Raw genomic sequence first — 12,440 nt, 5'->3', positions numbered from 1 at the left:
TTTTAACCATGTAAATAGTTTTTTATGAAACAGTTTATTGAATCTTTAGCCAAAAACTATTTTAAAAAAAGGTTTTTGTTGAGGTGCTCATCATGCTTTTATAGCTCAATAGTATGATATAGTGAAAATATGGAGGTCACATACATATTTATGGAGGAAAACACCTCAGTTTTATTCAGAGGAAAAATATGCAATTTGGTGAAGCTGCCAAAAAGTATGATGAAATAAGCTTGTAATGTAAGTCTATGAGATTTTTGTGACAGAATAGCTGGCTACTTACATAAAGTGCATATACAGTTGAGGTCAAAAGTTTGCGTACACCTTGCAGAATCTGCAAAATGTTAATTATTCGACCAAAATAAGAGGGATCATGTAAAATGCATGATATTTTTAATTTGAATGATCCACAGCTGTGTTTTCTGTTTAGTGATGTTTGTTCATGGGTCCCTTGTTTGTCCTGAATAGAAAACTGCCCACTGTTCTTCAGAAAAATCCTTCGGGTCCTACAAATTCTTTGGTTTTTCAGCATTTTTGTGTATTTGAACCCTTTCCAACAATGTCTGTATGATTTTGAGATGCATCTTTTCACACTGAGGACAACTGAGGGGCTCACATGCAACTATTATAAAAGGTTCAAATTCACTGATGCTTCAGAAGGAAACATGATGCATTAAGAGCCGGGGGGTGAAAACTTTTGGAATTTGAAGATCAGGGTAAATGTAACTTACTTTGTCTTTTGGATAAGACGTAAGTGTCTTCTAAAGCTTATGAAAGTTAGTACTAAATGAAAAAAAATGTATTTATGCAAAATAAGAAAAATCTTCATTCTGTTCAAAAGTTTTCACCCCCCAGCTCTTAATGCATAGTTTTTCTTTCTGAAGCATCAGTGAGTGTTTGAATCTTCTGTAATAGTTGCATATGAGTCCCTCAGTTGCCCTCAGTGTGTAAAGATAGACCTCAAAATCATACAGTCATTGTTGGAAAGGGTTCAAATACACAAAAATGCTGAAAAACCGAAGAATTTGTGGGACATAAAAGGATTTTTCTGAAGAACAGTGGGCAGTTTAACCGTTCAGGACAAACAAAACATGGTCATTTTTATTCATTCAACTATTATTTCCTCTTGTGGACTATATGTATCTTTTATGTGTAAGTCTTTTATGTGAAATATCTCATTCAAGTCAGTACTAAATAAAAAATAACATTGATTTTGTATGATCCCTCTTATTTTTTTGTAAAGTAATTAATATTTTGCAGATTCTGCAAGGTGTATGTGAACTTTTGACCTCAACCGTACATGCATATATTTGTATTTATATATATATATCTAATATGTAAATGTAACCTGTTTTTCTTAAATATATACATGCGTGTGTATTTATATATAAATAATAAATATAGGCCTACACGGTACATACATATATTGTGTAAACTAAAACTTTTATTTTGTAATATGATTAATCGCAATTAATCACAAGTAATCGTTTGACAGCACTACTTTACAGGGTTATTACCCTCCAAAACACTGAGATATCTATACGTGTGTGTGTGTGTGTGTTTTACTGTGGTAAATGAAGTCGAAATTTCCAGCATGTCCTGTTGCGTTTTAGGTACGCTTCTCCCACCTCACCTAATTTATGTTTTCAAAACGTTACCTCTGACACAGCTGCCGACTTTATCACACCCCACGGCCGGCATACAGTTTGGGACGTGTGTGTGTATGTGTGTGTGGAAACGAAAGGGAAGTATCTGTGATTACCGCAGCCCCCTATCATAAACCCCTCCTTTCCCCCCCCGTCCCCCCGAGGTGGCACATTCCAACGGTCGGCTGTGTGCCGCGCGGTGCCTCGGGCCACACTTCAGGAGACTTCTCAACCGGCGTGAATACAAGTCCAGCACTTCCCACCTATGTTTTTGAGAAAAAAAACGCATCCCCCCGTGGCCCCTATAAGTCTCACGGTTTGAATAGCGCATTGTGCTGCAGACTACTGGTTCTGTTTTAGGCCGGCCTGTGTTATTGCGCCCGAGTCACGTCTTGTCATTCCCGCTGTCAAAGCAATTAACTTCATGTTAGCCAGAGAACACAATCTATCTGTTTCACACCCGACCGTCTGGCGCAACGGGTCCCGCCACTTACACGAATGCATTTCATATCCAAAACATAAATTATGCTTGTACTAACTGATCCTCCTGAGAAGACCGCAGCTACTTTTTATGCTTTAATGATGAATTGAAGACGTGTGATGTTGCAATAAAGTGGTGCATATTGCGTTTAACCAATCAATCTGCAATGGTTGTTCTGCAGATATTAAGACTAAATTATTCTGCATGTAGGTGGAAGTTTTGGGAGCTCAGCCAGTTTTGTTTTCACTTGGATGTGTGTGTGCTCGGAGATGAAACATAGGCCCCTCGTCATGCATTCGGGCCCCACGGCCCACAGGGGACGCGACGGGTGAGACTGCACAGACGGGGCCAAGATGATGGGGTACTAATTCAACACAACGCACTCCTGAAATAGACAGTCGAAACAATCTCTCTCTCTTTTTCTGTGAACCTGGCAAATGAAAATAATCTTAAATAATTAGGAGAGAGCCAGGGACCGGGTGAGAGGGTAAACACGGCGCAGGCGCGCCGGACTAAGCCAGGGCACGTCGGAGGAGGGGGGCGCTCTGACCCCGTCCACATAAAGCTGTGATTTATGGCACGCAGGGCGCAGCAGCGGGGATGCGGTACCTCTCTCAGAGAACCAAATTACTGAGGTGGAGATTAACGCACGCGCTACGGGCCTACTTCCAGATCCGAGGAAATTTTTTATTTACATTTTTCCACTTTCATTTCCTCCCTTCTCTTTTAATGGTAATTGGTTGGTGTTAGGAAAGAGAGCTCTCAAAGCCCCTCAAGAGTGTTTTATTTAGGGATACAGATGGAGAAGAGTGGCAGTTTTGTGTGCCACACATGCAATATTTTTTTAAATGTCAAAACATGCTGAATTGCACTGACAGATGTGCCACACTTAATAAATCATCTAGTCAAGTCTTGGTATTATTTGTTTGTTTGTTCATTTTTTATAATCTCAATTTTTGCTGCAAAATGGAAATGTAGTATCCATGTCATTTCATACATTAAAAAATTATAACACTTTTAAATATATAGAATATATATAACCATCATGTATTAAAATAAATACTAGTAAACACTAATTAAAAAATTTTCTTTGCAACCAGAATGCATGCAAACATTTTTTTTTCAAATGCATATTTTTTTCTATATATCATTTCATTTTGAGTCAAGTCTCAAGTAGTTTTCTTACGTTTACTCCATTTGAACAAAACGTGCCTTTTCATAAAAATGATATTACTAAGAACTTAATGACTTAGACATGCAGTCAAAGGGCTCTTCTCTGTGTTATGTTTTCCTTGTCATGTGATGTTTAACATAGATTCCTGCATGTTGGATGCTTCACATTTTGATCTGGTGAAAAAAATAAATCTTGTTTATTAACAAAATCACATCACTACTTAAGAGCTAATGTCTTTTTTGAAGAAGAATTAGATTTTTTGGTAACACTTTATTTTAAGGTGTCCTTGTTATGTGTTACATGTCTGTACTAATGTAATAACAATTAATTGTGAAACCAGTCTTAAGTAGCCAGTCACAAAACCAGTCTTAAGTAGCACGGGTATATTTGTAGCAATAGCCAAAAATACATTGTATGGCTCAAAACTGTTGATTTTTCTTTTAGGCCAAAAATCACTGGGATATTAAGTAAAGATCTTGTTAGATCATAAAGATATTTGGTAAGTTTCCTACCGTACATATATCAAAACTTAATTTTTTCTAAGTAATATGCATTGCTAAGAACATTTGGACTAATTTAAAGACGGTTTTCTCAACTTTTAGATTTTTTGCATCCTCAGATTCCAGATTTTCAAATAGTTGTATCTCAGTGTGTAAATCTTCAAGAAAATGACCCTTATGACTAGTTTTGTGGTCCAGGGTCACAATTATGCACAATTACATGAAAGTAACCGTAAACCAAACCCCAAACCCTAATTTTTCCCTGTTTTCCGATGTCCTGAGTTACATCACCTAGGTGTTTTTACTTAAATCTCACAAAATGTCAACATGACTATTTCAGAAACGGAAAACATGTTCATCATCGAAGACCTGTATGAAATTGTCCAAATGAATTGCTGTATTTGTTGTTAATTATGACGTTTTTACGTCTAGTAGGCCTATATGTAGCAATTTGTGATGTAAAGCTCTATCTAGCCACGTTTAAGAACATTATATAGCTGTTTTCATTAGATTTTCATGCTATTAGAGGCAAACAAAAGATGACTAAGTGGTAAGGAGTCTCAGCCCGGGGCTCTAAATTGGTCGGTTGGAGCAGTTTTAAATGAGTTTTGGTTGAGCCCATTGATTGAGTGGCCCCGCACTTTAAATTAATAGCTGGTTGTGGAGTCCAGCGTCTGCAGGGAGGCGCGGTGCAAGCTTAATGCAGCTTTTCGCTCCTGTCAATGGGAGGTCTATCTCGATGAATGGTTGAACTATTTCATGTGGATTTGGCTGCGATATTTTCCTTTTCTTCCCCCCCTTTCCCGTTAGGATGTGCTGGAATGCATCTCGTACACAGTGTTTCCATTAGAGCGCGACTCCAGGGCCGAGGGAGACCGCGGGGAGCAGCTCCTTCCCGGCGTCAGTTTCTCGCCCATCTGGGATTCCCCTCCGCACAACTTTAGCTAACGGCTTAATGCGCGCCGTCCAGCGCTAGTTCACTGCAAATAAACAAACCCGAGCTGCAGCGCTGCCAGCCTGCCAAACGATTGCGTCTTGAAGGAGGGGACGGTGAATGCATTGCTGCATCCAAAATTTAGCGTGCTGATTTTATGTAGCGAAACAAAATACTTTAAAGTGCTCCAAAACAAACAAGCAAATAAAAGCCGAGAAAATTTTGAAACGACTTTAAAGCACTTTCTTAAAAAACAAATGAAAAGATGTCATTTTGTTATTCCGTTCAGAGTTTATGATTGAATATAAAAATTTTAAATCCTCTGAAGTGCTCCAATCACAACATGTTTTGTAGTTATTGTAATCGCGTGTAGGCTACGGGTCATTGAATCCATTCGCCTTTTCTTCATCTATTGGGTTAATTAAAACACACTGAAATAAAGCAGTTCAGTGACTTCAATAAAACTTTTACTTGATTAACTTCTTCATTAAATGTAATTGTAATATTATTACAAAATGTTAACTGGTGAAAAAGGTTTGAAAATCTTGAAAGAAAATGTTGGCATGTAAGTTATTATTTATTTAGTTATTATTTTAAATAACCACCATAGCAGTTCTGTTTTAAAATGTTATTAATACCTCAAATGTCCATCAAATAAAACAACTCGTATTCGAGTGGCGTATTAAACGTGCAGAAAGCCATTTTGTTGTCATGTGACAAGAAACCCATAAAATAGAGAGGACCTCTTTATGTCCTCATGAACCTGTGTCAAGTACCCTACGTTAGGTCCTTTTAAAACAGTAGCCTATATATGCTATCCCATTTATATTTTTATGGCATATGAAAGTGCACGTTTTGTTCAGGTCAAGAAACTGAGCTTAAAAGCGTATGAGGATATTTGTAATCAGTCTTTTAAAAAAAAAAAAGTTTGAAACTTTTTGAAAATATATTTTTGAAAACGCCTATTGTATTTTAGTATTTTTACTAGTTACAGCACATTTTCAGAGTTTTTAAGATTTACGAACATGGCACATGTTTAGTTTTAACCTTGATTGTAAAGGATTTCTTCTTAAAATCATCCCTGATATCTTTAGCAATCTGTCATTGATCCACGAGCAGTCAGCTGTAACATGTAGTTTAAACAAACACCCAAACAAAAATAAAATCTGCTATCTAAATGATAGTGCTTTTATTGAGTAAATTCATTATAGGCTCGGATTAAATTCAGTTTTATTGAATTCAATCATGGTTAAGCGTCGAGTTGCATTGTAGGTCGTTCGGGCGATTTTCTATTTGGAGGCAATACAACTGAATCTTTCATGTTCCATCTAGCAATTTGACGCCTTAATGTGTACGGCGTTGTGTGCAGCAATTTCGCAGCCGTGAAAAGAAATGACTCCCGGTCTCGGTAGCTCCACAGCTCCGCGCTTGACTGATGCGCTTCCCTCCAGAGAGAGAGAGCGCGAACGAGAGGCGGGCGGTTCTCTAAATAATACAGTCTCTAGACTCCTCGAATCTATCGAATTAAACATTTGTGCCCATTCAAATACCGCCTGCAGGTTTTTCCTACACATATGACATTAAACAACGTGTCACCAATGCAAAAAATGCAACTTCATTCCTGAGGAAAGCAAGGAAAGCGGAAAGTTTTCTTCCAGGTTTTAAAGCCGGCTCACGACGCCATCTACCGGGGATGCGCGAAGTGGCTCTCCAGGAGTTGCCCCTGCCCCGTGGCTCTCTCTTACCCCGTGTTACCCCTGGCTTGGTACAGATACCACCGGCCCTTTTGTTTATCTGCTATCGCTTCCTCCTTTTCAGAACAATTCAGCTGAGGAGCCTCTATCACCAGCCTCCATCAGACCCCGGCGAGGCCAGGCAATCACTTTCCCAGATTACTTGTATTTAATACACAATGCATCATAAACCAAATCCCTCATCCTGACAGGGAGAAAATAGAACAGCTCATAGCTTGAGCTTTCCCAATTTATGGCTAAATTAAAAAGGCTTCCAACAATGGACAAGTCGAGGAATGGCAGGAAATCGATGCGCGGCGGACCGGGGTCTCTTTGCGGTTCTCAAGGAGCGCGGCTGCATGGGAATCTTTGGCGAGGGCCGCCGTATTTACACATGATTTTTCCTGTCCTTCCTCCGCTTCTGCCCTGCGATTTCATTAAACAATGGACATTATCTGGACCTTGGGTTCAATGTCAAAGATAGGCCAGGGAGACATATTCATCTTCATCAGAGTCATTAGAGTCCCGTCAGTGGATTGCGCTGGACACCAAGAGTCTAAAAAGTCTCACTCTTAAAATGAGATCATTCAAGTTCTAAAGTCGATTAAATCGCTAAGCCACTTGAAGAATCTGTCTTTTAAATACTTTTTAAAAATAATGTCATCAAAACGTGAACCAGCTAATGTCTGCACTGCACGAAAAAGCATTTAATTTTATGGAGATGATGTTAAAATAGTGACAATTATTTTTTCTGCTCATAAAAAAACTATAATGTATTTTGTTTTGCGTGCAAAGAGGTGGATTTATTTTCTTTGTATCGTGTGGAGCAGGTGTATCGTGCACGAGCGAACAACTATTATTTAAAAAGTTCAAGTAGCTCTCGTTGTGTCTGCTAAAGCTAAACAAAAATGTTAGTTCTTAAATTAGTCGTAATGCTAATTGCACGTCATTTAGTTTTAAAGAAAACAATCTAGCAGAGTTACACCTCAGTGCACTTTCACTTGCACAAGCCTCCCTCGTTTTCGCGTCCTTCCCCAAGCGGGGAGGGAAAACGCCGCTGATTTCGTGATTACTGGATGGCTTCATCAAAGCGGGGAAATTCGCGTCTATCCACGAGCAGCCGCGTCCCGACCTCGGGCTGACCTCGCCTCTCCGCAACTTCCGACCGGTGGACACGCGAGACAGGTCCCCCCTCCTCCTCATCCTCCTCCTCCTCCTCCTCAGCGCATCTCCCTCGCATGGGACAAGAGAGGATCCACTCGAACGGGACAGACAGAGACACTCCTACACGTTCAGATTACTGAAGGTGGACGATCCACGCCGTCCTTCTGTTCATTTTCAACACTCTTTCACTCGCGGTCCGATGCCAGGAAGGGGGACAGTGAATAAAACCGCTAGTCAGACAGACCGACACCTGGGGGACTTTCAACCGCGGGAGAACGGACTGAAGTTGGACAAAGTTTTTGTCCGCGAGGAAATTTAGCGTGTCGTCCGCTTGATAAGAGCAGAATTAGAGGAGAGAGGCGGCGATTTTTTTTTTTCAGCAAGAGACAAGGGATACATGCCGCAAAACACGACGGTCGCGTACGAGCTTCGTTCGGGGCTGTTGTGAGTTTTTTGCTCCCGTTTCATTGATTCATTCTTCCCAGTGAGATTTCCGTGGAGTTCTTAAGGTAGGCGGTTTATGTTCTTATATCAGCGTTTCTCTCTGACAAGCCGCGAATTAATGGTCAAATAAAAGTCCATTCACCCTTCACCTTTGAACTTGTTTAATTGTATCGAAACGAAGGGCTTTGGTTTTTTGCTCTGAAGCGTAACGTTTAAACGCGGTGCGTGTCGCTTATTTTTCTTCGTCTATAGATTTTGTACTTTTGTAGCATCTTGGCTTTTACTTTCTGAGTGGCATACTATTGATTTTTATTTACTTTTCATTTGCAACTTAAACTCTGAGCGACATTTGACGTTTTATTTTTGTTTTAAACAACTGTGTACATCGTTTTCCAAATTAAACGAATGTTGTTCAATGAAATTAGCAGATGCATTCACATCACAGGACAATAGAAAATAAAACCGAAAGTTATTACAGCTGACAAATGTTTCTAGTTTTACGAGTTTATTTTTTTGTAGTAATAAAACATTTTCTTTCTACACCATTGGAGTACACTTTTGCTGTGCATTTTCTGACATTTTGTTTTTAGTCTAGTCATAGCAACACAGAGTATTTGTTTTCATATTTCGTTTAAAAAAATAAGAGAGACCGTGAGAGAATCACTGTTGTTTGGGAGGGGGTGAGTTTGCGTGCGGTGTGCTTATTTGGCCTTAAACTACATCAACACAGGTTAAATATTAAAGAAATATTAATTGGCATTTAAAACGCAACTGTTTTTTATTTTCTCAGTTTATAATGTGTTCATATTTGTTTCACATCACGGAAAGAGCGAGAGAGAAAGTTTGTACGGACTGTAACGGTAGTTTGGCAGCTCTGTGAAAGAGAAACCCCGTTATTTTTGTTTCCAGAGTTTTGGCAGAAAATGTAGTAATGTGAATACTGTTACGTGAACGTCTGTGACTTTGTCTTATATCCTTGTCTTTGCAACATGATTTTGTTTGCAGTCAAATCTGCAGTTTTGAACCTTTTAAAGTATTTCCGTTTTTAGTTCAAATTTGCATTTTAAATGCATTGTAAAATTGTTTGCAATGGATATGGACTAATGAACTAAATGTAGACTAGCTACTAACTCAGTATTACAATGCATAAATTGTATTTTTGTATTTTTTGTCTGTTTCACAAAACAACACTTCATCAAATGCAAAAAATAAAAATAAAAAAACACTGGTGTTGATGTGTAAAACTTACTTGAACAGATGCCAGTGAGCTGAGCCACTCGATGATGTTTAAGATGAAGTTAAGAGTTTTGTTTTGCTTGTGCCATTCGCTTGATGGCTAAAAAGCAAAGGTGAAGAGTCTGTGAGAGAGGGAGAGAAGTGAAGTGTGCAAAGAAGATATGTGTGTCTTAGAGAAAGTGTGTGAGCCGATAAGTTAGACTTATCTGTATTGCCGTTTTCTAAGCCTCAGTGGGTGGCATGAGATTTTAGTCACTGCACAGTAATCTGTAAAAGTTCATGATCAAAGACTGATCTCTCTCTTCTCTCTCTCTCTTTCTCAGGGCGAGCAGACAGGTTTGGATGGGAGCGTGTGTGATAGCAGGAGCTGGCTAAGGCACGTCCAGATCTCTCCATCCACCCATCAACACAACCTCACAGCCTGCCAGATACATGAGCAGGTACGTGGAGAACACACACACAGAGTACCTGCATGGCTGACATAATGAAGTGTTTAAAGGTGTTTCTGCTATCTTTAATAGTGGATTCCTTCTGCATTCTCGCTTGCGTTCGATGTGTGTGTCACTGTTTTTTTTTGTGTTGTGCTCTTTTGTATCTTGGCTGCAGCGTGAAGGACCACAGGCCAGGATCACACACACACCCACACACACTCTCTCGGTCAAGCATGATGATAATCACACATTTTGTATCTTTGCGCTCGGATATGAGGGACGACAAATTCCTGAATGCTTGAGGGGTGAAAGACAGTTAGAAAGAGACTCTCAAAGAGAGAGAGAATGAGTCACATCCATAAATTCGCAGCTTTTATTCACACACCACAAAATTTTACTGTTTACCTTATTTTTTTTATTTTCTTCCTTAAAAGGTTGAACCAATTCTGTGAGGTTAGTTTGTCATTTTTGTGTGTTTAAAAGGCAACTTTTAGTTTTTTGTTCATATTTGAAGAGAAACCGAGGATAAACTGGATTTTATTGAGTAAAGTGAACCTAGTATGACTAGATTCAGTTATATTGTAAACTGAGTTGAGCTGGTCTGAATTGAACTGAGATTAAATTGAGTTGAGTTGTACTGGATTAAACTGAGTTTAAAGTTAAATCAAGTTAAACTGGATTCAGTTAAGATGAGATAACTTGAGCTGGATTCAATTTAGTTTTGTTGAGTTAAATTGGACTGAAATAAATTAAAATTAGTTCAAGCAAATTAGACTAGACTGGAATAAACTAAGGTGAGTAAAGTTGGATTGGGTTAAATTCAGACTGCATTGATCTGGACTAGAGACACATGGATTTAAGTTGGATTAAGAGTTTTATTGAATAAACTTCAATTATATTGTAAACTGAGTTTGTCTGAGTTGAACTGAGATTAAATTGAGTTGAGTTGTACTGGATCAAATTGAGTTAAAGTTAAGTCTAATTGAGCTGGATTCGGTTAAAATGAGCTAAATTGAGCTGGATTAAACTTTGTTTTATTAAATTGAGTTTGACTGAAATAAATCGAGATGAGTTAAAGTAAATTAAGATTAGTTGATGCAAATTAGACCGGACTGGAATAAACTGAGATAAGTAGAGATGGGCTGGATTTAATTCAGACAGCATTGGTCTGGACTAGAGACAAGTGGATTTGAGTGGAGTTGGATTAAGAGTTTCACTGAGTAAACTGAGTTTGACTGGATTTAATTATATTATACACTGAGTTTGTCTGAATTGAACTGAGATTAAATTGAGTTGATTTGTATTGGATTAAACTGAGTTAATGTTAAGTCAAATTGAGCTGGATTCAACTAAAATAAGATAAATTGAGCCGGATTAAATTTAATTTTATTGAGTTGAGTTGGACTGAAATAAATTAAGATTAGTTAAAGCAAATTAGACCAGACTGGAATTAAACTGAGTTGAATAGAGATGGACCGGGGTAAATTCAGACTGCATTGATCTGAACTAGAGACATGTGGATTTAAGTGGAGTTGGATTAAGTGTTTCATTGAGTAAACTGAATTGAGTTTGAGTAGATTTGTTTGTCTGAATTGAACTGAGATTAAATTGAGTTGATTTGTATTGGATTAAACTGACTTAAAGTTAAGTCAAGGTAAAATGAAAACTATTAAAATGAGCTAAACTGAGCTGGATTAAACTTAGTTTTATTGAGTTGAGTTGGACTGAAATAAATTAAGATTAGTTCAAGCAAAATAGGCCAGACTGGAGTAAACTGATATGAGTAAAGATGGACTGAGTTAAATTCACACTGCGTTGATCTGGACTAGTGACGTGGATTTATATGGAGTTGAATTAAGAGTTTCATTGAGTAAACCGAATTGAGGTTGATTAGACTCAATTATATTGTAAACTGAGGTTAAATTGAGTTGAGTTGTACTGGATTAAACTGAGTTAAAGTTAAATCAAGTTAAGATGGATTCAACTGAGCTGGATTAAAGTTAGTAGTTGAGTTGAGTTGAACTGATATAAAGCAAGGCTAATGCAAATTCAACAAGACTGGAATATAAGTTGAGTATAAATGGTTAAATTCAGATTGCATTGATCTATAGAGACAAGTGGATTTAATTGGAGGTGGATCAAGAGTTTCAGTGAGTAAACTGAATTGAGTTTGACTAGATTCAATTATATTGCAAACTGAGTTGGTCTGAAATGAACTGAGATTAAATTAAGTTGTACTGGAATAAACAGAGTTACAGTTAAGTCAAATTGAGCTGGATTCAATTAAGATGAGCTAAATAAAGTTAATCCAGCTCAACTGAGTTGAGTTTGTCTGAAATACATTAAGATTAGTTAAGGCAAATTGGACCAGACTAGAATAAACTGAGTTGAGTAGAGATGAACTGGCTTAAATTCAGACTGCATTGGCCTGGACTAGAGACAAATGGTTTTAAGTGGAATTTAGCTGGGTTGGATTGGGTTGAGTTGGACCACTACACAGCACAGCAAGCTAAGTCTAACAAAACAATAATCATGCGATCACCTCATTCTATCAAGATCCAAAAACGCACCCAGTCATTTTGAAATTAACTTACCGTTTGCCTGTCTACGGATAACAAAGAACTCTTGAAGCACCAGTCGGCCTTTTCAAGTGAAATGACGTATGCTGAGGATGCATTCAGCTGTTAAACAGGCCAATTG

At 38.2% G+C, this 12,440-nt stretch overlaps 1 protein-coding gene across 15 annotated transcripts in view; it reads left to right on the top strand.

The window, feature by feature from the left end:
• mecom (MDS1 and EVI1 complex locus) overlaps positions 1-12,440 on the top strand; it is a 205,672-nt gene that overhangs the window by 163,623 nt on the left and 29,609 nt on the right. For 14 of the 15 annotated variants that reach the window (XM_051129249.1, XM_051129247.1, XM_051129250.1 and 11 more), the window contains exon 3: positions 9,633-9,749. In XM_051129249.1, coding sequence (XP_050985206.1) covers positions 9,633-9,749 — 117 coding nt within the window. Of the gene's footprint in view, positions 1-7,523; positions 8,139-9,632; positions 9,750-12,440 lie in introns of those variants that run through there. The other variant, XM_051129245.1, reaches the window with a different exon arrangement.

The sequence above is a fragment of the Labeo rohita genome, chromosome 15, assembly GCF_022985175.1.
Source record: "Labeo rohita strain BAU-BD-2019 chromosome 15, IGBB_LRoh.1.0, whole genome shotgun sequence".
Classification (NCBI taxonomy): Eukaryota; Metazoa; Chordata; class Actinopteri; order Cypriniformes; family Cyprinidae; genus Labeo; species Labeo rohita.
This window is presented reverse-complemented; position numbering and strand designations above follow the sequence as displayed.